Raw genomic sequence first — 24736 nt, 5'->3', positions numbered from 1 at the left:
TGTGAAGTGCGTGAGCTGGCATTCGTCTTGGATTTCTGTATGCAGCTGTATGCAGCTCGACCAGGACACCTTCTTTAATATGCGAAAGAGAGTTTGTGTAGCGCCCTCCCTCAATATGCCTATACGAAGCGTTCAAGAGGCTTGTGCCGAGACGAGTATATGAAAGGGCCAACCGCGTAGCCTCTTATGACCATGAAAGTATATTTAAAAATAAAATAAAATAGCGTACAGGAAATCCACATATGACACTTCGAACAGCGTGGGAAGTGTTTATCATACAAAAATGCTCTGGATGTAATACATGCTGTAGTACAGGGCTCCTGAATAATTTCCGCCACCTGGAGATCATTACCAAGCGCTGAGGGCAGGCGCAAAACTCTTCGAATTTATCGAGAGGGCCTTTCGTCGCATGAAATTGTAATTAATCATGCTGTCAGATAAATTACCACTTTAAAATCGCACCATGACTTGAACATCGATATGGCATGCGTGAATATAAACTAATGATTTGTGCTGGAGTGAAAAGTTAAGCACTTACACACAAACTGGAACTAAAATCGAGTGTCGTTTGTACCCCCTAGTCAAAGAGTGCTGTGAGTTAACTATAAATTAGAAATAAAACTATGAGGCCCCAAGGTGACAATAATTAAAGAACGTTTCTGGCCAATCATACCGCGACACCTTATAAAAATTATAGGGATGTGTTCTTGAATATGATTTTTCAGCTGTTATGAAACTTCACCATAAAGTGAATTTCTCTTCAGATTTTGTGCCAGCAGGTTTGTAGATTTTTAAGGCAATTTTCTCCAAAATGTACCTCATTAGAATCCTGTGTCAGTCCTGATTACTCATTCTGTGCACAGGAGAAATTTTGAGCCAAAATTTTACTACACATTGAAAACTTCTCAAGTTAGGTTCCTGATATGTGTTAAAATATTCCACACTTGTCCTAAACTAATTTTCTTACGCACCCTGTCTTTGTATATCGTATTTATCTATTCGATGGGAGTGCAGGAAGAATTTTAAGTTTGAATTATTTTTGTTATGCATCACAAGCGTATAACATTCCAATTAAAGTCTGCATAATAATATCGTGCAATATCTGACATTTGATGAATATTAGGAAGTGAGGTACAAGAAACCGTTGTAAAGTGGGGATTTTCGCATTTGTCATGCACGCGTAATATCGGAAGCTTCATCGACATCCGTCCACCGCAAAACAGAAGCGCGTTTATAGGGCAAGTGTTGAAGCCTGAGCATGTACTAGAACAAAAAGATTAATAAGGCACTCCAGTCGTCAATTTCCTCCATAATTTCAATACCAGCTTTTGTAAAAAAATAAGCGTTCTAAAAAATTACACTATCCAGCAGTAAAAGAACTTTTACTTCAGAGATGCTCCTTGTAAACTGTCAAATTACCGACCGAGCCGGACACTACTAATGTTAATTGGCTCATTGAAGTTTGCGGTCGTGCTTCCCGTTGTATTTGGGCTGGCAATATATCACTTAGCGTAGAAGCGTAGCGTTGTAGCTGAAAAAGACGATGTGTTACATGTAAGCAAAACAAAAGACGAGAAGACGATGAACAGATGATTGTTTTAGTGTGAACATGCAGCGCCTTATATGGGAGAGGCAAACAGGGTGATTAGATTATTACTAAAATGTATTTGTTATTCCTTGTTATCAATACTTTGTCCTACAAACAAATATGCAACCATACCTCACTTCGATTATGAGTGAGAACAAGAGATAACGCCTGGCTAATTGTGGATTTTAACTTGGATGTAATAGCAGCGCAGGCAGTGGCAGGAAATTGCCCTATATTACGTTTGAATTCCGCTCACTTGCTCCCGAAATTACTTTAGCCCATCGCAGTGCTGGCTTTTCGGTCAGCTATTATGCCTCGCATACAGGCAGTGCGGGGTTCTAGATTCTTAATCACGCTTTACTCACTGGCGATAAGTGTTGTAAACCTTACTGTTCGCCTGCTGTTTTTTATCTTTTCTATATGCTTCCATGCTTGGTACATTGGTGCAGTATTCTGCAATCTACAGACAAAAACATCTTGTTCCTTGGCTCTTTTTTAATCCGAAAGCCTTTATTAGCTAATATTGGAGTTCCTTCATCTGGTCACACTCCAGCTGTCAATAAAATGACGTCGAGATGACGTCATATGAAAAATAAAGGTCCTTTTTTCTCCCGCGAATCGAACCTCCAACCCTTGCATTCCCAGCCGGGAGCTTTAACCAAGTGCGCCACGCCCGAGATTGCGAAACGCTTTTTTTTTTCTTTATTGCCTGACTTCAGCAGGGACCACACTACACAAAACCACTTACAATGCACAATGAGCAATCATTAATACAACAATCAGCCAGGAGGGATGTGGCGTCGTCATGCTAAAAATTCTCTTAGGGTCACTAATGGCTCCAATCTTCCGAGCAACTCGGGAGCTTCAGGAGCTTCAGGAGCAAGTTTCTGAATTTCAATATATCTATTCATGCCTTCCCGAAAATAGATCCGTGCTGGCCGTGCGTCCGAGATTGCGAAACGCATACCATAATTCTCATTGTTAACCGTGAGGATAATAGTAGCGATGAAAAAACGCTGAATCTATTGATAATGAAAATGATGACATTAACAAAGATAATGACGGTGCATTAAGTTCATAATGAGCAAACTAGGCTTGCGCATTTCTGCAGTGTAGATTCCACGGTGTTATCAATTTTGTTTTTCAAAGCAGATCTTATGCCATAAAAATACATCCTCACCTAATGAAATACTTGGTGGCGTGGTAGCAGCAGCGCCACATGGTAGCGTAGAAAGTCAGAATTTACGTCGCTCTCATCCGCGTTGAATGAAAAGCTGCACAAACCTTCTTACGTGAGACAAAGATGGTACCTACAGCATTCTGGAACGTTGTGAAAGGCGGCTACAGCTCTTTGTTCATTGCGCAACCATTCCCCCATAAATGCTGAAACATGACCCCGTGTTAAGCAATTTTAACAGACAATACTTTTTAAATGAGAGTCTGCTTTTAGAGACTTTGTCAGCGCTGAGAACATCGCTGACAATATCAAAGGAGCGATGCAATAGTGAAATGCGCGTAAAAACAATCTGTGAGTGTTATGAAATTCAGAATAATTATTACAAACTAATACAGCCCGATATTTGAGAATTTTAGTACCAAAGACAGACAATAGTATGTAGCATGAAACAGAATCGATGAACATTATATAAATAAAACTAAAGTATGTAGCATCTTTTACTCCTTCCTCGAGATATCGCATTGATTGCTAGCATTTTTGAGCTCAACACAAAGTTCGCTTCTACTTTTGTTTGTTTCGTGTCGATGCTGTACGCGATGTTGTATTGCAGAGTCAAACTACTTTATGTACGCGATATTGGATCGCCGAGTCAATCTACGGAAAGTCAAAGGAAGGGAGGGCTTTTTCTATATCAGATAGAGAGCTTAAGGTGACAATATATTAACATTTTTGTCTAACAAGCTTTTAAATAATTAATTCAGGGCCACTTCACGACTTAGAAAAGTACCCTGCTAAACAAGGCAAACTTATCGTGAAACTTGCCCTTCAATTCAAAGATGAAATCGTTGTGAACTACTCGACTGCATGAAATTCATGATGAAAAACTACTTTGAAGAAATTTATCAATAACAAATGAGCCCCATTAGAGGTTAAATGCAGAGCTGGTTGATAACTGAAGTGTAAGGAAAGGTGTATTAATTCACCCAAATTATGCCTAACATAACCGGTGAAATCAAAAGAGGGCCATCGCTTGATAAAGATATCTCCGCAGCTCTCATTATCTTTGATATATTCCAAAACCGCTCCTGTATTGAATATGCGTCTTTGTATGGATGGTGCAAAGGACGAAAACGAATTTTCTGGCATATAAAACCATTAAATAAAGACATTTTAAGTCGGAATCATGCTTGAAATCACGGATTTATGTATTCAAATTGAGCATTTTGAAATATTCCAATGGACACACAATTATCTTCTTTGCTGCATGCTTTACTGACTAGCTTTATGATGTTATTTTGAATTATAAACCATAAAAAAGCTAGAGTGATAGGTAAAGAAGCTTTAAAGCAATTTAATGAAGCGCCAGTTTTTGTTTTACTGGGGAAAATTACCTTAATGTCACGAACGACACGTTTCGTACTCTCAAACAAACATACGAAGCCTCTAAAATGTTATGAAGCTGCAATTCCCCAACTAGGCGCCTACGCTTTGCCAACAATTAGTCGTGGCACCAGCTAAGGGGTCCTAAACGGAAGGTTACACTTCAACACCAAACAACTTTTCATAAGGATTGCACTGTTAGGTCGACTTGTGCTCGATTGTTTTGTTGTGAATCATTGCTGTAGCTTCCAAATTATTTCTTCTTCTGTTTGTGCATCGTGCTCTTTGTGCACAAGCAGCCACCATCAATAATTACCAACGCTTGTTCAAGATCTGCAATTAAGTCTGAAATTAAAGCGGGGCCAGACTACCTTGCAGCTGTTACAGGGATGGAGGACAGCTCCGGACCTGGATAAATAGGCACCAAATAATAGCATTAGTGTCCACGGAAATATTTTCGCATGCACCATAGTGAGCTAACTCTAGAAATGCAGCCATAGAAACAGAGCACGACAGCTTTGTGTTCACCGCCAGCTGGTTCGAGGTACCACTGATCGCCCACATAAGAGAAGGCAGTGAGCTGCTGCCGCTAGTTTCGGGCATAGCTTTGACTATCCGCCTGGCGGCTAAGGCCGCGAAAAATCAATGTATCCTTGCGCGCTTCCAGTCGCGGAGTCTCAGCCCCCTGTTCGGGTCTGCGTACCTGGGTTAGGGAGTAGGGGAACCTCCTGTATTGGCGGCAATAAAGTTTCAAATAATAATAATTAGCCTTGACAAATGAAATTTTTGAACCGGGTCTTATTTCCTCTTTTTTTTTTATTGTTATGAAGAGCCCTTCACCCCCTTGTCACTTTTGTTCTACCATGCTGTTGCACCCAGCAATTTGTCATATCCCGCGGTTTATGATTATTGTAATTCTTTGATCTCACACACAGGATGTTCACCTGGGTGAGTCGGGTGGTATGACTGCACAGAAAAAGGGAAAGGTAGCAGTAGCGCTGGACATAGAGCCCGCGCAAGGTCATCGGCTAAGAGATCCTGTCGTCCGTTTCTCTAACGACGTCTCATCACTCGTCTTTTTGCTACGTAACGGTGTGAACTGAAGTACATAATAATTAATCCTCTCCACATTACAATATCCCATTAAAAGAGTTGATGCTCACATCGTAGAGCTTACATTCGAATGTCAGGCAGCATCAATATTTAAAGCATCTATTGTTTTCAAGAAGGTTTTTTCCCCTGACAGTGTAGATATGGTTTTATGTTCAAAACTTCATTTAAATTCACGAGCTTTTCTTTGCGTTTAATAAAAGACATGATTTCCCTCAAGTAAAACCGCATCACGTGTACATGTCATCTCAGTTATTCCTATCATACGTTTGCATTCAAGAAGGCCCACAAAAGGAGCTTAATATTGGAAATTTCCGTGTGTATTTTGTGTAGTATATTTGCTATTTGCCTATACGGTAGGCAGAAAGACGGAAAGGAAAAAGAGGTGGCAATTTTTTTCTATGTGTGCAATGCAAGTTTTGGCGTAGAAAGTAATACCAATATTCACAGAATGTAAACTGAGGTCCCTATATTTGGGTTTCGCAGAGGCCAGGAAGAATAGTTGATACTAGGAATTGAAGAAGCTTTTTCAGTAAACCTCCGTCGGTAGTGTAAAATTATAGTTAAGGTGGCTTCATCTCCTGAATTGCAAATATATAGCACTCTATGAGTAGTACACTTGAAAATTTCGAGGGTTTTCGAAACTGGGATAGGTTCGGTGCTATGACACATGTATATCTGCCTTTCCTGGTATAGAAAGTAGAGAGAGAGCAGACATAACTATTATAGAACTATCAACATGAATAGGGGCCTAGTGTCATGCCCGATACGACAACATGTGTGTTTTGAACCCAGACCGGGACGAAAAAGTGTCATCATCATAAGCAGGGCTATGCTTATATCAAGGCCAAGGCCTCTTTCTTATTCCTTCAGTCAACCCAATGAAAACTCCTTAACCTATACGTCCACCTCACTTCTGTGGTTCATGTCCTTGGAATCCACTTTGTTATCTTTAGCGACCATCTGTTATCCTTTCTTCGCAGTAAATGTCCTACCCATGGCTATTTCTTCTTGATTTCGGCTAACATGTCATTAACTCGATCTATTTCTCTGACACACCCTGCACGCTTCCTATTTCTTAATATTACATATTTCATTTTTTTTTTCCATAGGTCTCTGCGTTGTACTCAACTAATTTACAACCCTTTTCATTAGCCTCTCCGTTTCCGCCCCTGAAGACTAGTAATTTGCAACTGTTACGTATTTTCCTCTTGAGCGACACTGGTAAAATGCTAATCATTATTTGCGAGTGCTTGTCAAATGCGCTTCATACAAATATTATTATCCCAGTTATTCTCCTTCTGTAGACGATATCGGTGGTTACAACTTTACAGCCCATGTGTGTGTGATCCCTAATTTCGCCTTGCGTTTCCACTTTGTTCATATCTTTCTGTGTCTCTGTTAACGACTTAGCAGCTTTGTGGTACGCACTCGGTGCTCAAAAGTGCAGCACCTCGTGTGTGCCTACTTACAATTGCCTCCTTCAGTTTTAAAGAAAGGGTATCTGGAAATGTGGTTGACACTGAGGGGCCGGGCATATGTAAGGAACTCACGTGGTACTACAAGCCGAGCTTGCTCAGGGTCTGTACAACCGTCTGAGCGAGCGCCGTCCTCCCGAACTCTCACAGCGGTTTCAATGTTTGAACTTTTCTTTAGTATCGGGTATATTTAAAATGCACGATACCTTAAAAATCTATGTTCGATACCGATACTCCGATACTTTCATTTTCAACGCACGATACCAAATACCGATACACAAAATATATCTAAAGATAGCATCGAAGATACATATATAGTGCCTAGAATATACTCGATACTGCCCATGACTGGCGCTCTGGAACTGAGCGACGCTTTCGTAACTGGTCTACTCATGAAACTACATTTGTGGATCCTAGTCTGCCATTGTAAAACAATAATATGATCAACTTTGACAAAGCATTAATCGCAGAGCTGGTAGGAGCAGGGCGGTTTAGCCCAATTTTCACCGGCAGCAGTTGGCTTGGCTTGAGCAGAAACTTGCTTGTGTAGCGGTTATCGCTCCTGCCAGCAATTTGCCGCTGCTCAGCGATTCTCAAGAGTCATTCATTCTTGACAATCTGCTCAGTATTCTAGACACCAACAAATTTCGCTCGCTTTATTTTTGACATCAGCGCTAGCTATATGCAGGGTGGTTCGCGTACGGTTTGCGGGAGGAGGGGCCACCGCGGCGGTGTTCACGGAGGTCGAGATTGTCCTGCCATCGTGCGGTGCTTTACTGTGCTGTGGACGCCTCGTCGGCCGACACTCCGGGAACTATTTATAAATAGCATATTTGTAAATGCAGCTTCGTTCCGCCAATCACCGCGTCGTTTTGGTTGTCGTACTTAATGGGCAATGGCCGCCGCAACCCAGAACGGCGGCGAGCTGTGTAACAACAGCGAACCGCGATTGGTGGTTAACCATGGTTAAGTTCCCTTACCTCGGTTAAGCGTAACCACGGTTAAGCCGGCCGTGTAAATAGGGTATAAGTATACATATTTGCCTATCACTCCTAGTGCTTCGCTACCTATTCTAAACTGCTATTTATTTCGAGCCAGTTAAACATTTAGTTATTCTTTTGAAAACAAGTTTTTAGGGCGAATTTACCATTGTCCTATTGAGATCTTTGATCCTCCTTAGCCAATTATCCCATGAGTAACTCAGCAAGATTATTTCACCAGTGAACTGCAGACTACTGACGTATTCTCGATCAACCCTTATCCTTAACTGCCCTCATTCCTAGTCTCTGAGCAAGCGGTGAATAGTACTGTTGAGATCATGTCCGCTTCCCTAACTATAACGCCTCTCTTAGTGGGAATTTATTTACTTTCTTTGTGAATGAATATGGTTACTGTAACTGAAGCAAGGCAACGAAAAGTCTTAGCCGTGATCAAGCTTGTCAGTAGTATGTCTGAATAATTTCATTACGTTTGAGAATAAATTATCCGGTGTTGCAATACAAATAATAATATTTGAGCTGTGGTCGTGAGATTAGCTTCATATCTGATGGTCCACAATTAAAGTGGTCACAGATTGATGTTAGTACAGTACAAGTGCGGTGAGTATTTCGACATCTGTGTAATTAAAACAACTGTCACAAGTAGCAGGATTTGAGGAAAAATTTCAAGAAGCCTAAAAACAAAACCACCTGCACTAACAGTCTCCTTTTATTTTCTTGTTGTGCATCATGGCAGAATATTCGATTTTGCTATGATGTATCTCGAACTGTTTCCCCTGAATGCTGATTTTGCATAAGCATTGCTTCCTTCGCTGTTCAGGCAAACATATTCTGGTTTATATCCCTCCTATTTAATAACCTAAAGAGTCTTCAAAGTTTTTCAATAATTAATAAAAAAAAAGAGATCATTTGTAAAGTCACAGAAACATAAATCAGTACTACTTCATCAAATCTGCTACTGTAGTAGTTACAAAGTTTAAAAGCATTTTCATTCACCCTTGAGTACGCGTAAAAGTTATAAACGCTCAACTGTCTTTTTTTTTTAATCGAAGATAAGGTGTTATGGCCATGCATAGGTTTATTGGCGCAAGTAGACTAAAGCCTTGGTTGCTTTATTTGCACCATTAAGTGAAACAAGATTTTCTAGGAATAAGTATACCGGAATAGGAGCCATTAAGAATTCAGAAGGCGGAGGGGCTGTAAAAACTTATCGGGGAGCTTCGCCCATGATACAAATTCCAGCCATAAGCGAGGGCCCCAGAAACACAGCTGCTGAAAAAGACATCACATATGGACAGAACGAACATTTATTTCCTAAATCCTGTTCCAAGCAAGCAACAGGAAATTGCTATATTACTACTAACAACCATAACGGGACACTACCACGCAGAGCATCTGCTACCAATCGTGAATTGCTTGTAATGATGCCTTTCGGTGCTTTTTCCGAATTGATGCCCGCCACAGTAATCCCATGCCGAAGCTAGATAAGAAGAATTATTAATATTGCTTCAATAAATTTTGTTAGCATTGTGTTTCGTCTTGATCGGTCGAAATCAGTGCTGTATACTGCAATGAGTAGGGCAGCTGTTCACACTACCAGCAGGCTTGTGTAAAGTTGTATGAAATAAGCTAATATTACCAGAAGAATATTGCATGCACACACCTAAGAGACTTGGTTGTGACATGGACAGATTTTTACAGTAGTACATAATTTTTTTTTTTTTTGCTGCGATCTACACCTATTTTAGGTTCAATCGATGCTCTCTTTATATTCGCGATTCACAAACGAACACTCAAACACCGCTTAGCTAGAGATTTACTTTAAAAGACAGAGAACCAGGCCAGGGATACTCCAAACAGTATAAAATCGCTGGGTTCTCGATAGCGCTGAGAATCAACCAGGGCATGTATCATGTGCGACGCAAATATTGCACCACAAGACCTTCGATGCTCTCGTCAATACAGCAACCGCAGCTGCGTGATGCAGATAACAAGAAAACTGTTGATGGATCTTGCTACATTTAGTTTCTGCATAATATTACGTAAAAAATTCTTAAATGCGTTAAAAACATTAGCGGCGCAGTATAACAGAAAATCTTGACTGACATTTTGAGTAACATGTTCTCGATCGGAGAAGTAAAAAGAATCCTATCCCGGAAGTGTGATATGCTCCAATTGTTCTAACCAAGAGCGAAGAGAATCAGCAAATAAGCACACACCAAGGAGCGGCACAGGAGTCATGCGATCATTTGCCTGCAATCAGCCACGAGTCTATTTACAGATGTTTAGAAACAGAACTCGTGACAATGATATATGTCTGACGCTAATTTTTGTTTTAGGCTAGTGTTGGGAATTAGATTTTTATTATTCAATTAACAATAAAAGTCAACACATGTTTGTGAGAAGGGGGCTTACAGTAGAGCTTTTACAGGAAACCTAAGCAGTTTTTACAGCAAACCACATGTTCACCAGCAACATATCACTACAATCTGGTGCGTGCAGGCGTGGTTTGCTATCTGATCCAAAGAGCAACTTTGTGCTGTGTGATCTCCTCACCAATTTAAAAGCAGTCTTGAAGCCCAAACATTTCTTCTGGGATAGGAGAACGTGTATTTTAATGAAGGAGATATGTCCCATTCGGATGAGCTGCGCAGACTGCTTCACATTACCTTTATACATATTGTTCACAGAAAGTCTGCACTGCATGATGCCAAGAACTTCTTGTGATAAGCTAGAATGTTTCGCTCACTGTTTATAAATGTAGATCGTTTTTCTTACGCTTCTAACATTACGTTTCTAAGCGCCTGATTTCGGTTTGCACATCTTGAAATTGGTAATAATAGTTTCTTCATAAGATTTAAAGTTGCGGGCTTGTATAAAGTGTTCGCAGTTTTTACTCTGCTCGAGTCATCTTCCGGAATGCGCACTTTTATCCTATGTAGTTCTTTGAAAATCTGGCTGTGCTCAAATAGATTTCTTCAGACCCAATATAGGAGCACATACAGCTTTAACTGATAGGACGCCAGTCAGACCAACGAAGTGACGTCACGTTGGTAGCGGTGAAATATTAACTTATTACCAATTCATTTTCAGTGAATAGACCAGATCTCGCGGTTCCCTTCTCTACTATACGATTTTAATAAACGCCAATCACTCACTTTCATCTTAGACGCGGCACCACTTGTGTCGCATGTTAATGCTGCGATGCGTTCTACTATGTCCTGCTTGCTTGCTTCTTGCAGATAAAATTCAGCAGGCTATGTACGAGTAAGATAGCGAGAAAACTGCTGCGTTATAACAAAAATAGCGGACTTAGTTATTATGCAGCCGAATCATGAATAAATAACAAGCAATGCGTCCTAAATAATCCATTGGTTCAGACAAAATTTTATGCATTGGAAATGTGAATATCTTTGGATTGCAAGATGTTTCGTCTACGCCCATATCATTTAACAAAACCTTGAAGCAATGTTTAATAGCGATGATTAACTCATACAGTCGCCGTCATTTTTATTTTCCTTACTTGTTATCGCTTAAAGTCGGCGTAGCCAAGAACACATTTTATTGCATCAAAATATATTATCAGATTTTAATATTATAGCTAGAAGGACATGTCATGTATATACACTTGCGGCCCTAGAATTTCTAACTGAAATTGCCTATCTGAAACTCAAATGAATACCACTTTGATATAATAGCGCAGGAATATCTCAAAACACAGCTTTCTAATAACATTTCGTGCAAGTGTGGAATATTGTGCTCAAATCATTTACCATTACTGACGCGATAATGACTCCGAGTAAACGGTACTTCGTGAATATAGAGCAGCAGCAGGCACATGCAGATGCCATTGTGTGTCGCAATGCAGGCTAGTTTCTTATGCATTATAAGTCATTAAATATCTTTCTTAGCAGTATATAAGTGCCTTGAGAGGCCTGGGGCTTCCAGATCTACGTTTGAGCAGTTCTGACTGTGCTATCTGCCTTCGAAACATCAACATGTACAAGGCGCTCGTCTTCACACTATTTATTTCAACCGCATACGTTCAGTGTGCGCCGCAGGAGATTGCGGAAGAGCACCAGGAAAAAGAATATCAAACATTCTGCGGTAAGCAAGCAATGCTGTTGAAAGCCGAGCGCATTTATTGGCGTTTATTTCACATCAGAGACAGTGAAAGTTCAATGTCTGATAGAATGCTTCCTGTTGTAGGCCTGAAGTTAAACTGTATCGGATTTCAAAGCTTTATGAAATAAAGAGGACGATGGCATTTTCTTCAGTAGGAGCGTGATTACTAAAACATTTATACATGCCCAGTAACGCGGAAAAGATCAGCTTTATCTAAGTGTGGAACTGAATTGTTTGGTATGAAAGTTATGGCTTAGACGAAAGTATCAGAATTACAGCACTATGTTTTTTTCTTTGCGTATGTACATCGCTCACGGTGACTAAAAACTAAACGCTTAAATTGCCCCTTTGATGTATCAATCTCAGAATCATTAAGTACCTTACATGCTTACATATCCCTTTAACGGTGTCAGATTGTGCTTCGTGGTTATGCTGATTCTTCAGTGTTCTGCGTATTTTTTGTGTAGGTTTTAACGCGTATGCGTTAAGTGCCTCGTGTTGCATAAAAGCCGGTGTCGGCGTTGTTGTCGTAGCGAGAAAACTAGAAAAAATAAACAAACAATAACTTTTATGAAAACTGGCGGAGCCCAAATCGGTTCGTACTCAGTGCGAGGCGATATACAACCACTCCGCAATACAACCTCAATGTTTCTCTCCGATAAAAAAGGTGGTCCTAGTGTATGCATTGCCTGAGTGTCAGCTATTGTTTAGGTGCACCATTAAAAATAAACTAATTACGGAAGGTATAGGTGAGCGAGTAGCAAAGACTATTTCCGCTTTGCTTACCTGCTATGCAGCGCTCACTGGAAAATTCCTTCCATTTTATGGTGGTGCCGCAAAGATGTCGCAAGCCGCAGCCCGATTCGAAGCCTTCTACATCCGTCAGTCATCTTCCAAGCACTGGATTTTGAGGACAGTGGAGAAACAGCAGACTACCGACATTAAGCGGGAAGAAATAACAAAACTGAGGCTATCTAATAGGTGGTTAAAATCAAGACAGGAGTGAAATTTTCTCCCGCACTAAATACCAAAAAGAGTGGTGTGTCATGAGAAGTATATATCTCCTTGCGAAGCTAAATATCATGAGAAGGCGATGCGAACAGGACCCGATAACGCTCTCGATTTGAACGCTTTTGAAGTTTGGACACATTTGAGCATCCTACGAGTTACTAGCCTCACCTTCAATGCAGTGAACTGGAATCATGAAATTTACTGGGAGTCTTATGCTCCTCCTTAGGTGTATAGCAAAAAAGAGGCCTGCGATCCTACCTATATTCACGCATGGTAATAGGAATGTAGTCGTAATATAAAACTAAGATATAAAGTTGAGGTTTGGACACTTTTGAGCATCCTACGAGTTAATAGCCTCACCTTCAATGCAGTGAACTGGAATCATGAAATTTACTGGGAGTCTTATGCTCCTCCTTAGATGTATAGCAAAAAAAGAGGCCTGAGATCCTACCTATATTCACGCATGGTAATAGGAATGTAGTCGTAATATAAAACTAAGATATAAAGTTGAGGTTTGGACACTTTTGAGCATCCTACGAGTTAATAGCCTCACCTTCAATGCAGTGAACTGGAATCATGAAATTTACTGGGAGTCTTATGCTCCTCTTTAGATGTATAGCAAAAAAAGAGGCCTGCGATCCTACCTATATTCACGCATGGTAATAGGAATGTAGTCGTAATATAAAACTAAGATATAAAGTTGAGGTTTGGACACTTTTGAGCATCCTACGAGTTAATAGCCTAACCTTCAATGCAGTGAACTGGAATCATGAAATTTACTGGGAGTCTTATGCTCCTCCTTAGATGTATAGCAAAAAAAGAGGCCTGCGATCCTACCTATATTCACGCATGGTAATAGGAATGTAGTCGTAATATAAAACTAAGATATAAAGTTGAGGTTTGGACACTTTTGAGCATCCTACGAGTTAATAGCCTCACCTTCAATGCAGTGAACTGGAATCATGAAATTTACTGGGAGTCTTATGCTCCTCCTTAGATGTATAGCAAAAAAAGAGGCCTGCGATCCTACCTATATTCACGCATGGTAATAGGAATGTAGTCGTAATATAAAACTAAGATATAAAGTTGAGGTTTGGACACTTTTGAGCATCCTACGAGTTAATAGCCTAACCTTCAATGCAGTGAACTGGAATCATGAAATTTACTGGGAGTCTTATGCTCCTCCTTAGATGTATAGCAAAAAAAGAGGCCTGCGATCCTACCTATATTCACGCATGGTAATAGGAATGTAGTCGTAATATAAAACTAAGATATAAAGTTGAGGTTTGGACACTTTTGAGCATCCTACGAGTTAATAGCCTAACCTTCAATGCAGTGAACTGGAATCATGAAATTTACTGGGAGTCTTATGCTCCTCCTTAGATGTATAGCAAAAAAAGAGGCCTGCGATCCTACCTATATTCACGCGTGTTAATAGGAATGTAGTCGTAATATAAAACTAAGATATAAAGTTGAGGTTTGGACACTTTTGAGCATCCTACGAGTTAATAGCCTAACCTTCAATGCAGTGAACTGGAATCATGAAATTTACTGGGAGTCTTATGCTCCTCCTTAGATTTATAGCAAAAAAAGAGGCCTGCGATCCTACCTATATTCACGCGTGTTAATAGGAATGTAGTCGTAATATAAAACTAAGATATAAAGTTGAAGCGCACAACCAGACGAGGACAGTCAAAGAGGCGAGAGACAAACGAGCGCTAACTTTCGACAGTTTATTGTGAGCTGCGAAGCAGCATATAAAGGCAAATTGTGGCCCACACATGCGCAGCCCGCAGCCATACAATGACGACACAAGTATTGTAATTCCTTGTGCCGAAGAACTGACGCGTTTGAATTGTGGTGCTGGCGAAGACTCTTAAGAGTTCCTTGGACTGCCAGAAGTTCAAATCAGTCGATATTGTCGACCATAAACCCTGACTGCTCATTGGAGGGTCAAATTCTAAAGTTAAAGCTCAGCTACTTTGGTCATCTGATGAGAAGAGAGGAGTCTCTGGAGAAAGATTTGATGTTGGGAAAGGTTGAGGGTCGCCGGAGAAGGGGTAGGCAGCGAAAGCGATGGTTAGATGGCATTCTCGAGGCATTGCAGATGAAGCTATGTGATGTTAAGAAGATAGTGAGAGACCGGAAAGCGTGGCGTGACATGGTCCATAGGGTCACGAAGAGTCGGACACGACTGAACGCCTGAACTGAACTGAACTGAACAGCTTGGACACGCATTTGACCTATCTATTACTCGTCTTTTTCACCGTCCTCGTCTGGTTGTGCGCTTCAACTTTATATCATGTCTCACCAAAACGCGCAAACAACCACATTGATAAAACTAAGGCGCACTACAACACGGCACACATACTAACTGTGGCTTGTTCACAGGCCGAAAAAGCACATTTTGCCTTGTACACTCTAGCGTGTCTTGCTCGATACCAGAGAGCCATAGGTTCTCTAACACCTAAAGCCTTAAATTCGGGTAATATTTCCGTGTAAATATTTATAAAGGTAAGTAATCCGAGAGAGGAGGTGATCGGGCCTTCGCATGAAATTTTTATTCCTCGCATTCCACACACGATCTCACGTATCTAGTGAGTGTTAGGGGGGGGGGGGGGGTTGGAAATTACTGGGCTAATTAATCTGGAAGCGAATTCACAACTTTCTCGAAAAAATGGAGGTTACTGTCACACAACAGCTGCGAAAGAAGCCACCACTTTTTATGCGGCACGGCACATTCAGGATATCCTGGAAAAAAATTCCCACCTGTGATTGATTTGGTGCGCGGTCTTGTTTTTCATTAAAGCAGTTTCAATTAATACTCTTCTGCAAGATACTTCCAGGATTCGTGTCTACATGTGAAAAACAGAGAGTTGAATTAAATATTCGAATATTCACTTTGCTTGTGTTCTATCGCCCTCGACTATTGTTAGCAGAATGTGTAGTTTATTTGCATTGGTTACATGACTAAATTATTAGGCGACTTTTTCCCTAAGGGAGATGACCCAGCGCCATATTTCTCGACGTATTGAGAACGAATGAATTTGTCGTTTACGTATGTTTGCTTCAGAAATGTATTGTTTAAAAAATGCAAAAAATATAGAATACGACTGAATTAACTGCCCAATTTTCAAATTCCGCCACATTTGACTTAAGAACATATCGGCGTCTCGATCCATTTCAGTCATTTAAGCGGCCACGCAGTATTCGAACGACGGTTTCTTATTCACGAAGTGCATTAAGAAACAATGCCCGCATTTCGACAGGTGCATCCAATCAGAACGCAGAAAGACTATTATCCGCATTTGTTCAAGCCGCCGTATGAATAATGTTCCTATTTTGAGCAATATTTAAATAATAAACTCTCCTCTTCACATTAGTTTGTTGGGAAATGCCTCAGGGAAAGAAATAATTGTTTTTTTTTTCTCTGCAAGGCCAACTGCGTGATTTTGATCACCTTTCAATTCCGTTGTCCCGATACCGAGGTTTCCAAAAAGAAAAAAATAAATTAAAAGATAGAGGTTATTTCTTGAACACTGTTTAAGCTTCGTGCAGTACTGCAGTGTTCTTGGTATAAAATTCGTAATTTACATTCCACATTATTTGCAAAGCATGCACGAGTAACATCACCCGACAGCTTCAACATCTTTTTCTTTCTCTACACCGGGAAGGAAGATGTTTACTAATGATGTCTTATGCATATTCCCGAATGTAAGCCAAACTTTGGTAATAAAATGCGCCTCCCATGGTTCCGTTTGTTTTTCTTTCCCACCCAGACCTCGACAGCAGCCGGCAAGTTTCATTCCTGAAGTGTGTCCAGGAAAAGAGTCTTTTGGTAAGGCACTCAGTTCCGTTCTTTTTATACCAGAACGCTGAAATGTCTTCACGGCAAAAAGATACAACCAGCAACTTGACAATAGCGGCTAACGGTGGCCTTTACACTTCTGTGAAAGAAGCGTTTCGTAAATAATTCCTTTTGAAGTAGCGTAAGTAGCTGATTCACCGCTAAACACTTGTGCTTGAGTTGAGGAACATATACGGATATAACAGTGTAATATGATTAAATCCGGAAGATTGACGTTTATACAGTTTCACCAATACGTTACCGTCGAGATTAAGTAGGAAAGTAAACTGTTAGCTAATTAGCCAGTAAGAGTTACCAGATGAGTGAAACAACTAGGTATGACCTAGCATGTCTTGTACGAGGCTTGTTTTACACTGTGATGTCCCTGAAATTACCTTACTACACTATGGGGCTTTCTGTGCTGTAGTTGTCTCTTTGTCCACTCACAGATGACGCAGTAAGATTTGCCCATGTCCCCTTAAACAAAGATACCAAAGAAGCACTCTCATTCTTTGTACTTTAGCGAAAGTTTGGAATATATGTATAGCGGCAATTGTGTTCAATACCGAAGGTGTTAACTAATTGCAGAAGTGTAATCCAATCCGATCACATTTCATACCACAAGCATTTCACTGATCTTACCTCAGTGATATGGACAGTCTCTGAGACCTACCTGACGTATGATCACGCTAATCCGTCGCATCGATTACGATGTTTTGGCTTTACAATAAACTGCCAACGTTTCTGAAAACGAAGCATCAAGCGCAAAGGTAACGGGTTGATTGAACTTGCTATAAATGTTATGCAATAAATGGCATTGATGTTGTTTTCAGTTTTTGGATATGTTGAAACATGGGGCTTTCATGTGAGCATGCATGTTATACTGGCGTCTTATTCGACACAGTTTTTTACCCTGAGTCAAAACGAGCATATAGCCATGAATTCATTATTTTCGTGCAGTTCAAGGAGTATCTGGAGAAAAAATCTACAACTGTCGATGATTTCCTGGCTGAAATATGCAAAGACGGTGTAAGTGCGCCCTTTCTCAATATTATATCAGCATGAGCACAAAACCTGCATGTACACAAGCATACCTTAAATGCAGCGATGTATTCGCAACGACTAAGATACAGTAGAGCTAGGAGCACCTCTAATACAACATTCGGTGCACTGTCAAGACATTCTTTCTCACTCTAAATGGTAATCTATCATAAGATACATCGGCTTGAATCAACTTGTTTTAGGAATAGCGTCTTTGTTAAAAACAAAATTATGTGATTTCTCCTTCCCATTCGTTTTTTCAACCCAAGTTGTAATACCGCCTACAAGTATGTGAATGAATATATGATTTTGGCAATATGATATGCCTTTTAGGGATGGTCAGCAAAATCATTAGGAAATTTTAAATCAACATAAGGCAATACAGGAGCAGATGCTCGACGCCTGTAATAAGGGCTCAGTAAGAACGTAGGACTGTGGCTGTGAACAGTCTTTCCTATATCGGCACTCAGTGAAAGACCCAATTGGTACTTCAAACACCGGCTTACTGAAAGTCGATAGCTCTGTATATTGCTCAATTATATTATAGTAGTTTGGAAACTATAAACCAACAACATTTCAGGTTACATTGAGTGTAATCATGTCTATCTCATGGTTGAATTGTTTTTAAAAACACTTTTCCTGGTTCTAACATATCTTTACTGCTAATTTTAGTTAAACATGATTAGCTCCAACTTAAAAAAAGAGAAATATTACTGGCAGCATTATCATTACAGGCTACTTGTGAAAGCAAAAATAATCAGTATTTTTTAAACACTATGGTTGGATCTCGAACTACTGGAATGTAGCCTTTGTGTTCGAGAATGAGCTATCACCCTTTGAAACTAGCTACCATCCGATACAGACTTAGAGGAGTCAGTGTAAATACAAGAGACATCGCACGCAGCCATAACGCCTCATTAGCAGGCATCAAAAGAACTCACCTGAAACTTTCTAAGATCGTTAGTAAGAACAAACAAAGAGCAATCCTAATTCAAGATCAACATTCGAAAACTCACAACACCTGATGAGCAAGAACAGCCAGTGAGCGTCTTTAATACATCAACGAAGAATAGCGCTAATAAAGATAGAATGAGCATTTCAGTTCTTTGCAGGAGATCGCCAATAACAAATTCAACATTTACGTGCTTCTATTTCGATCACGCGAAGGAGCCGAGACTACGAAAGCGCGTCCCAGTAAACCAGGCGACAAAATTAAGGCAAAAATCAGTCTTTTTCTCCACAACAGGCCAGCGAACCAGCTTTTTTGAAGCTTCTTTCAAGCACTAGGAGATGACAGTACCCATCAGCGAGTATTTTCTCTATAACGTTACTTTGTGCCTAGGGTTTTAAAAGATGTTGGTACGAACAAAAAGTAGCGCTGTGCTTAATGAATGAAAAAAAGAAAAAATAGGAAGTGATAATGGGAAGTGATAATGGGCCCCCTGCATTCCGGCAATATATGCTCACAGGTGGTTCTGTAGTAAGCTCGGTCCTTCCAGTTGCCATATTCTTGTTGGGTTCAGCACCCTAAACCCTACGCAGGTAGTGAACATTCACCTCAGTGTTTATGTACCGTCAGTAGGGCGGGAAATTTTAAATGCATGGCCAGTTCCGTACTGTAACGGCGAAACTGTACGCGATGCCATTCAATTACCGTAAGCGTGACGCAGGGCTAAGTAGCGAGTTTTAGAACAAGGGTCCCTATCAATTAAGGGATGGGGAAAGCGGAGCGTGAGTGCGCATATTCAGAGTGATTACAGCACCCCCGGATTTGGCATGGCAGCCTTCACGCGTGCGCATTGTCGCCGAGAAATTAGCCTACCCCCTAACCGATAGGGTCTTCCTATACTAAATCTCTCTTTTGAACCTTATACACCACAGCGTGTTGCTGCATTTCGCAGAAACAAACAGTATTCGCGATAAGGCGTTGCCTCCTGTGCTGCTTACAAATATAGAAAATACTGGCGTTTCAGAAACAAAAACTGAAGTGATAGATAAAATATTGGTCATGTTGAGCATTCCAGGATAGAGCTACAACAGACACATTTTTCTTTCGACAATGGAGGAAAAATTGAAAATATGCGTTCGTAAAAAAATTAAAACACCTTAACTGAAACATGACCAGATTGAGAACTTTAAATAATTAGGTGCGCCGCATACTTTCATCCTCAATAAATTTCAGTACGTGCTTCTATCCAGCGTTGCCATGTAGACAAGCTCTTCTTATTATTCGATGTTGTTTCTGCTAAAACGCTGATCCAGGTTAATGGTTAAAAATTTTCTGTGTTAGAGAAGAAATATAGGACAGGAGCCGACTTAACTCACGAGATGCATAATGGAACTTCTCGTCGCACAAATTAATTATTTCACTGATGTGATTATTTTTATTCACCGGAACTTCCTAGCCATACTTTTCTGCAGACAGCTGAAATCAGGTGCAATCACTGGCTGAACTAAATTTCAGCTAGTCGCTTTGAAAAAGAATTAAGGATTTGCGAACCGTAATCTGAAATACATTTTGAGGAGTTGATAAATTATGCACTACACTGGTAAATATGTGTGCTTTGCTAAGTACGCAGTGCAAATGCATATCTATGCACGGAATTAAAAAACAGACATAAAATACCATATAAAAATGCACTTTTCATGATTACAAGGGAATGGCTAATGGAGTATATTATATGAAATGTGTCAGTAAGTCTCTCTTGTGCTTTCTTACGTTTTTTTTTTTTTTTTTGAATGAATATAATCGAAAGCTTGCATTATTCATGTGCAATGAGCAACCTTCACACGACCAATAAGAGACGCTCTACGCTCACAACACAACGAGTTGAAATGCGCTTTCAAGTCTCGTGCTTACGGTTCTTCATTTCGTAACTTATTGTGAGCTGCACAACATATTGCAGACGCTCGCTCACAGCATTGAATACCACGCATGACCTGCTACACGACATTCGATTTATATTTTTTCTCTTGTTTTGCTCAGGAACTAGATTATCCCGAAGAATTGATGGCTGCGCTGGTAAGAATTGCTTTTTTTTTTCTTTGAATATGTATTTTATTTTACGAGAACGAATATATCTATTTTCGCATATTTTAATATTTTATATAGAGGGTTTCATGTCCCAAGGCGACACCTGTTATGTTCCGCGTCGCACTGGTGGGCCCGAAATTTCCGACAACATGGGGCTCTTCAACTTGCATTGACAATGCACATTACACGGGTGCCTTGCATCTGCGTCGAAACGCGGTTCTGCAAAATGTAGTGTAGTGATGACAAGGACTGTTGAGTTGGACCTAATGGCACGTCCGTGCCTCAAGAACCTGGTTTGTGTCTGCATAGTTCAAGCGATTCTAAACTATAGTGGTCTGCAATTTGTGTTATAGGCTTAGTTGGGCTTCGTAGGACGTACTTGACGAAGTATGATTTTGAGATGTCGATAATAGAGCACAGTCTAACAAGCACTTGACAAAGTTCGCTTGACCGCGCTGGCGTACTAAGCACGTCAGAGGAACTTATTGAAGCGTGACGTCAGTCTCATTTATTTTCACTGCCAAGTCATCTCTTATAATAAAATATATGTCTTTTTTTTGCAGGAGAGTGAGTGGGATAAAATAGAAGAATGTATCTTCTCAATGGAGGAACAGTCCGCGGCTTAAAACGTTTAAAGTTGACAAATAAACTTCCTTATGCGAAGTTCTCTCCACATGTCTGCATTGAGTATGAGAGCATTTTATTGTCAGTAGCATAGTGCGGGGCTGTTTACATCACTCGTGGACAAGGAGAGTGGGTACAACCGTTAAAAGCATGCATATTATTCTACCAGAAACCTCCCTTTTCATTGATGTTGCTCCTATAAACAAATTGATTATATTTCCTCATCTTTGCGGGCCTTGAAATCGGCGAATTCATCGTTCTTTGGCCAGCTCTGTCAACATAGTGGTGTGCTTCTGGTAGGCGATTTGCGCCGCCCGCAACAATTAACTCAATTCTCATGAAGCCACCATATGGTGAAACAACCAAGCCCGCACAGTACCCACCATATGAATACGCTGAACCCTGCCATGCGCAATACGCACTAATTCATGACTTGCCTGCGGAGCAATTTTCAGCATGATCCACTACACATGGTTTGACCTTCCCCGAGAAATCTGGAGCTTAATATTCCCTAAAAATCAGTCAGTAAGAGGACAAACTGGTTGTTTTTCAGTGTTGACAGATCGACCAAGAATGTCGAGCTGTGTTCATCAAGCGATTCTCGCCCCTTGGCGAACCGGCTTGCTATCGCCTTCAAAAGAAGGAAGTCTATTAACAAAACATAGTCTAGCCTTATGGCTTAGCTTATTTTAATTAAAGAGACAGTGGAAGCCGAAACGCAAAATTGTGATGCAAGGCATCCAAGATTGCAATTCCTTTTGAGATGGCAAAATGAGCTCGTGCCACAACTAATCGGGCCGCCTACTAAAGGACAAAAAGCGTGTTCGTGTGATGCTCTACAGGTCGATGCTCTACTCCAGCAAGATGGACTGTTGAACTCATGAGGTGGTCAATCGAGAGTTTGCCTCTGAGCAACGAGGTTTTAAAGAAAGAATAAAGAGATCACACAGCAATTTTCAAGATGAAAATTGGTATGACAGCTGAGCAACGACAGAAAGTACGTCGACGAACGCTACTGCAGAGATGAAGGCCGTTGAATTTTACACACCAGCAGATAAGCGACGCACTCTTCACTCTCCGCAAAAGCTTTAAATAAGCCATTTTTATCTAATCGGCCTCAATTTTTGATAGCGCCTGAAGCACTCAAAGATGGATACGCATTGCGCAAAACCATTTTGTGGCTGAATTTCTACAGCTTCATTGGCGATTCAGATTTTATTGTTTAACTTTGTTACAAAAATATTGACTACTTTTACGCATGCCATAAAGCACGCAGCCGCAAAGCGATATCATAAACGAAGAACTCGCGCCCCGAAGTCTTGCTGGCCTCTGCTGATGCTGCGTACCAAATACGTCCTGATGTCCTCCCAGGAGCGTTGAGGCAACATGACACGTCGGGTGTGCTACTTGTCGAATATTTGTTCAACGAGATGTAAAAGCTATATGATATAATACCATGCCTTACCCTCTGCCAGCAGCCCAATGAGAATAAAGCTTTTGCCACGTCTGATTGTCAAGCTTATTGTTAAGTCTGTCACAAGACGATGTTGTGCATTCGCTGCAATTTCAAGGAGAGAACTTGCTTCCCTGAAATTAATAATCGGTGTCTCTATAAATTTGTTCACATTTAATAATTATGACCACTCCATTTAGCAGCGGATTTATTGTAACACTAAGGCTGGATAAATTGGGCAGCCTACCTTATTTTTAGGAATATCGCTCAAGCATCAATAAATTTAGCCCTACTGCACCGGAAGAAGAAGCAAGAAGGAGAAAGCATTGCCACGAAAAGGGCATGCTTAGTAACCCTGTTGCTGAACGTCGTGTGATCTGGTAGGCTACTCGAATTCTAGCAAAGTAACCTGTATCCCTCATTGGCTAGTATGCATCAGACACCGTTCCGACCAATTGTACTTTGCCCTACATATAGAGCTGACGATACGGGAAAGAGCACGCATTTGCTACGAGCAATCTAGCTCGCCCAATAAATAATTAGCATTCGTAACATCCAAAACATCTCACGCTAAAGGATCCTCCGTATTGGAGCATTTATTCAGTTATAAGGTAGTGATTACTCATTAGCATCCACCCCAGCCGTTCCATGCAGCTGCAAATGAAATGTATACCCTCCTCACCGTCATTTAATAGTTCAATAGTTCAAAGGTTGTCTTCATGCGCCGTTCGAACCCGAGATCTCCGCTGAACCGGTGCAGTTCCATCAATTCAGCTAACTCAGAAAGCTTTCAGGTTAGATGGTACTGTGTATGCGAATGGACAAAGAATTTGATGTAGGAATAAAGTTGCAAAGTTTAGGGGGATGAATCAAGGTAGAATTCATTTATAATGAGGAAGTAACTACTTAATAATATTTAAAACGATAGATACTGCCCACGATCACCACCAGAGACTGTTGACTTATTTGCTTTATTACACCTTTTGACTGATCATATGAGCCATAAACACGCCGCACAATTAACAAAAAGCCACACTATCAGAATTGAGTGATAACTCTTGCTTCACGAAGATTGCTTTGGACGTAGCAGAACTGCAAGGCGAACGATGATTTTTTTTAATGCAGCATGCATTACCGAAAAGCATGCTGTTTTTATTTCTATATTTCCGCACGGCTCCATATAAACACAACTCTATCAAGAAATTGACACTCAGATGATATTGTTCAATCTCCAGAGCACTATACGTCGTCGTAATCAAACCTGATAGTCAAAATTTAGTGTTTTCTCTGGGTTCCATATTTAGCGCTCATGCAAATTTTTTTTTAACACATGCCATTTGATATAAGACATCCATTAAAGAGATTGGAGTAATGATGGACGAGCCTGATTTGGAAAGTAGAATCAAGTTGCCAAATAAAAAAAATATAGAGTGATGCCATAGTGTTGTGCTTCGAGGCGCTAGAAACTGCAGTATCACTCAGTCTTGGTTACGTTCGGCTCGCTCGCTCTTGCTCTCTCTGATAAGATGTTTATCAAAACGTAGTGTAATGCGATGGAATACGACGGGCAGCCAGCGTGAACATGCCTGAGAAGAGTAAGCATATACACTAATCACAATCGAGAAATTGCACTCCGCTCGCTTCAAGCCTAAAAATGGGATTATAATCAGGCAACTGCAAGAACAGAAGTCCACGGCTACTACTCGCGTTGTCTTGACGACGAAACCACGCCCTCAATTCGCAACGGAACTTTCAGATTTGAATGAACACTTCACTTCACTTTATTACCATATTTTACCCCATGGTGGGGTAGTACATAAGAGGTGGGAAAACAAAAATTATTGATTTTAGTGATCACGTGATATCATTG

At 40.5% G+C, this 24736-nt stretch overlaps 1 protein-coding gene and 1 long non-coding RNA gene across 4 annotated transcripts; one reads left to right on the top strand and one right to left on the bottom strand.

The window, feature by feature from the left end:
* Nucleotides 1–1355: 1355 nt before the first annotated feature.
* Nucleotides 1356–11016, bottom strand: LOC146181283 (uncharacterized). 3 transcript variants are annotated; one of them, XR_014700429.1, is made up of 4 exons: nt 10890–11003; nt 9917–9984; nt 2769–2908; nt 1356–1531 (listed from the first exon to the last, which is right to left on the bottom strand). It is a non-coding gene; the product is annotated as an uncharacterized LOC146181283 (long non-coding RNA). The 3 variants fall into 3 exon arrangements; XR_014700430.1 differs by having other exon boundaries at nt 2769–2862; XR_014700431.1 differs by lacking the exon at nt 9917–9984 and having other exon boundaries at nt 10890–11016.
* Nucleotides 11017–11658: 642 nt separating this feature from the next.
* On the top strand, nt 11659–21452 carry LOC146181282 (uncharacterized). The gene is made up of 5 exons (XM_084576334.1): nt 11659–11838; nt 16647–16705; nt 17675–17743; nt 20742–20777; nt 21353–21452. Exons 1-5 carry the CDS (start codon nt 11730–11732, stop codon nt 21413–21415), a joined length of 336 nt encoding a protein of 111 aa, XP_084432460.1. The 5' UTR covers nt 11659–11729; the 3' UTR covers nt 21416–21452.
* Nucleotides 21453–24736: the final 3284 nt, after the last annotated feature.

This window comes from Amblyomma maculatum, chromosome 8 (genome assembly GCF_055883805.1).
Source record: "Amblyomma maculatum isolate TAMU_Amacu chromosome 8, ASM5588380v1, whole genome shotgun sequence".
In the NCBI taxonomy this organism is placed as follows: domain Eukaryota; kingdom Metazoa; phylum Arthropoda; class Arachnida; order Ixodida; family Ixodidae; genus Amblyomma; species Amblyomma maculatum.
Note: the sequence above shows the minus strand (reverse complement) of the source record. Positions and strands in the feature narration are given on the sequence as shown.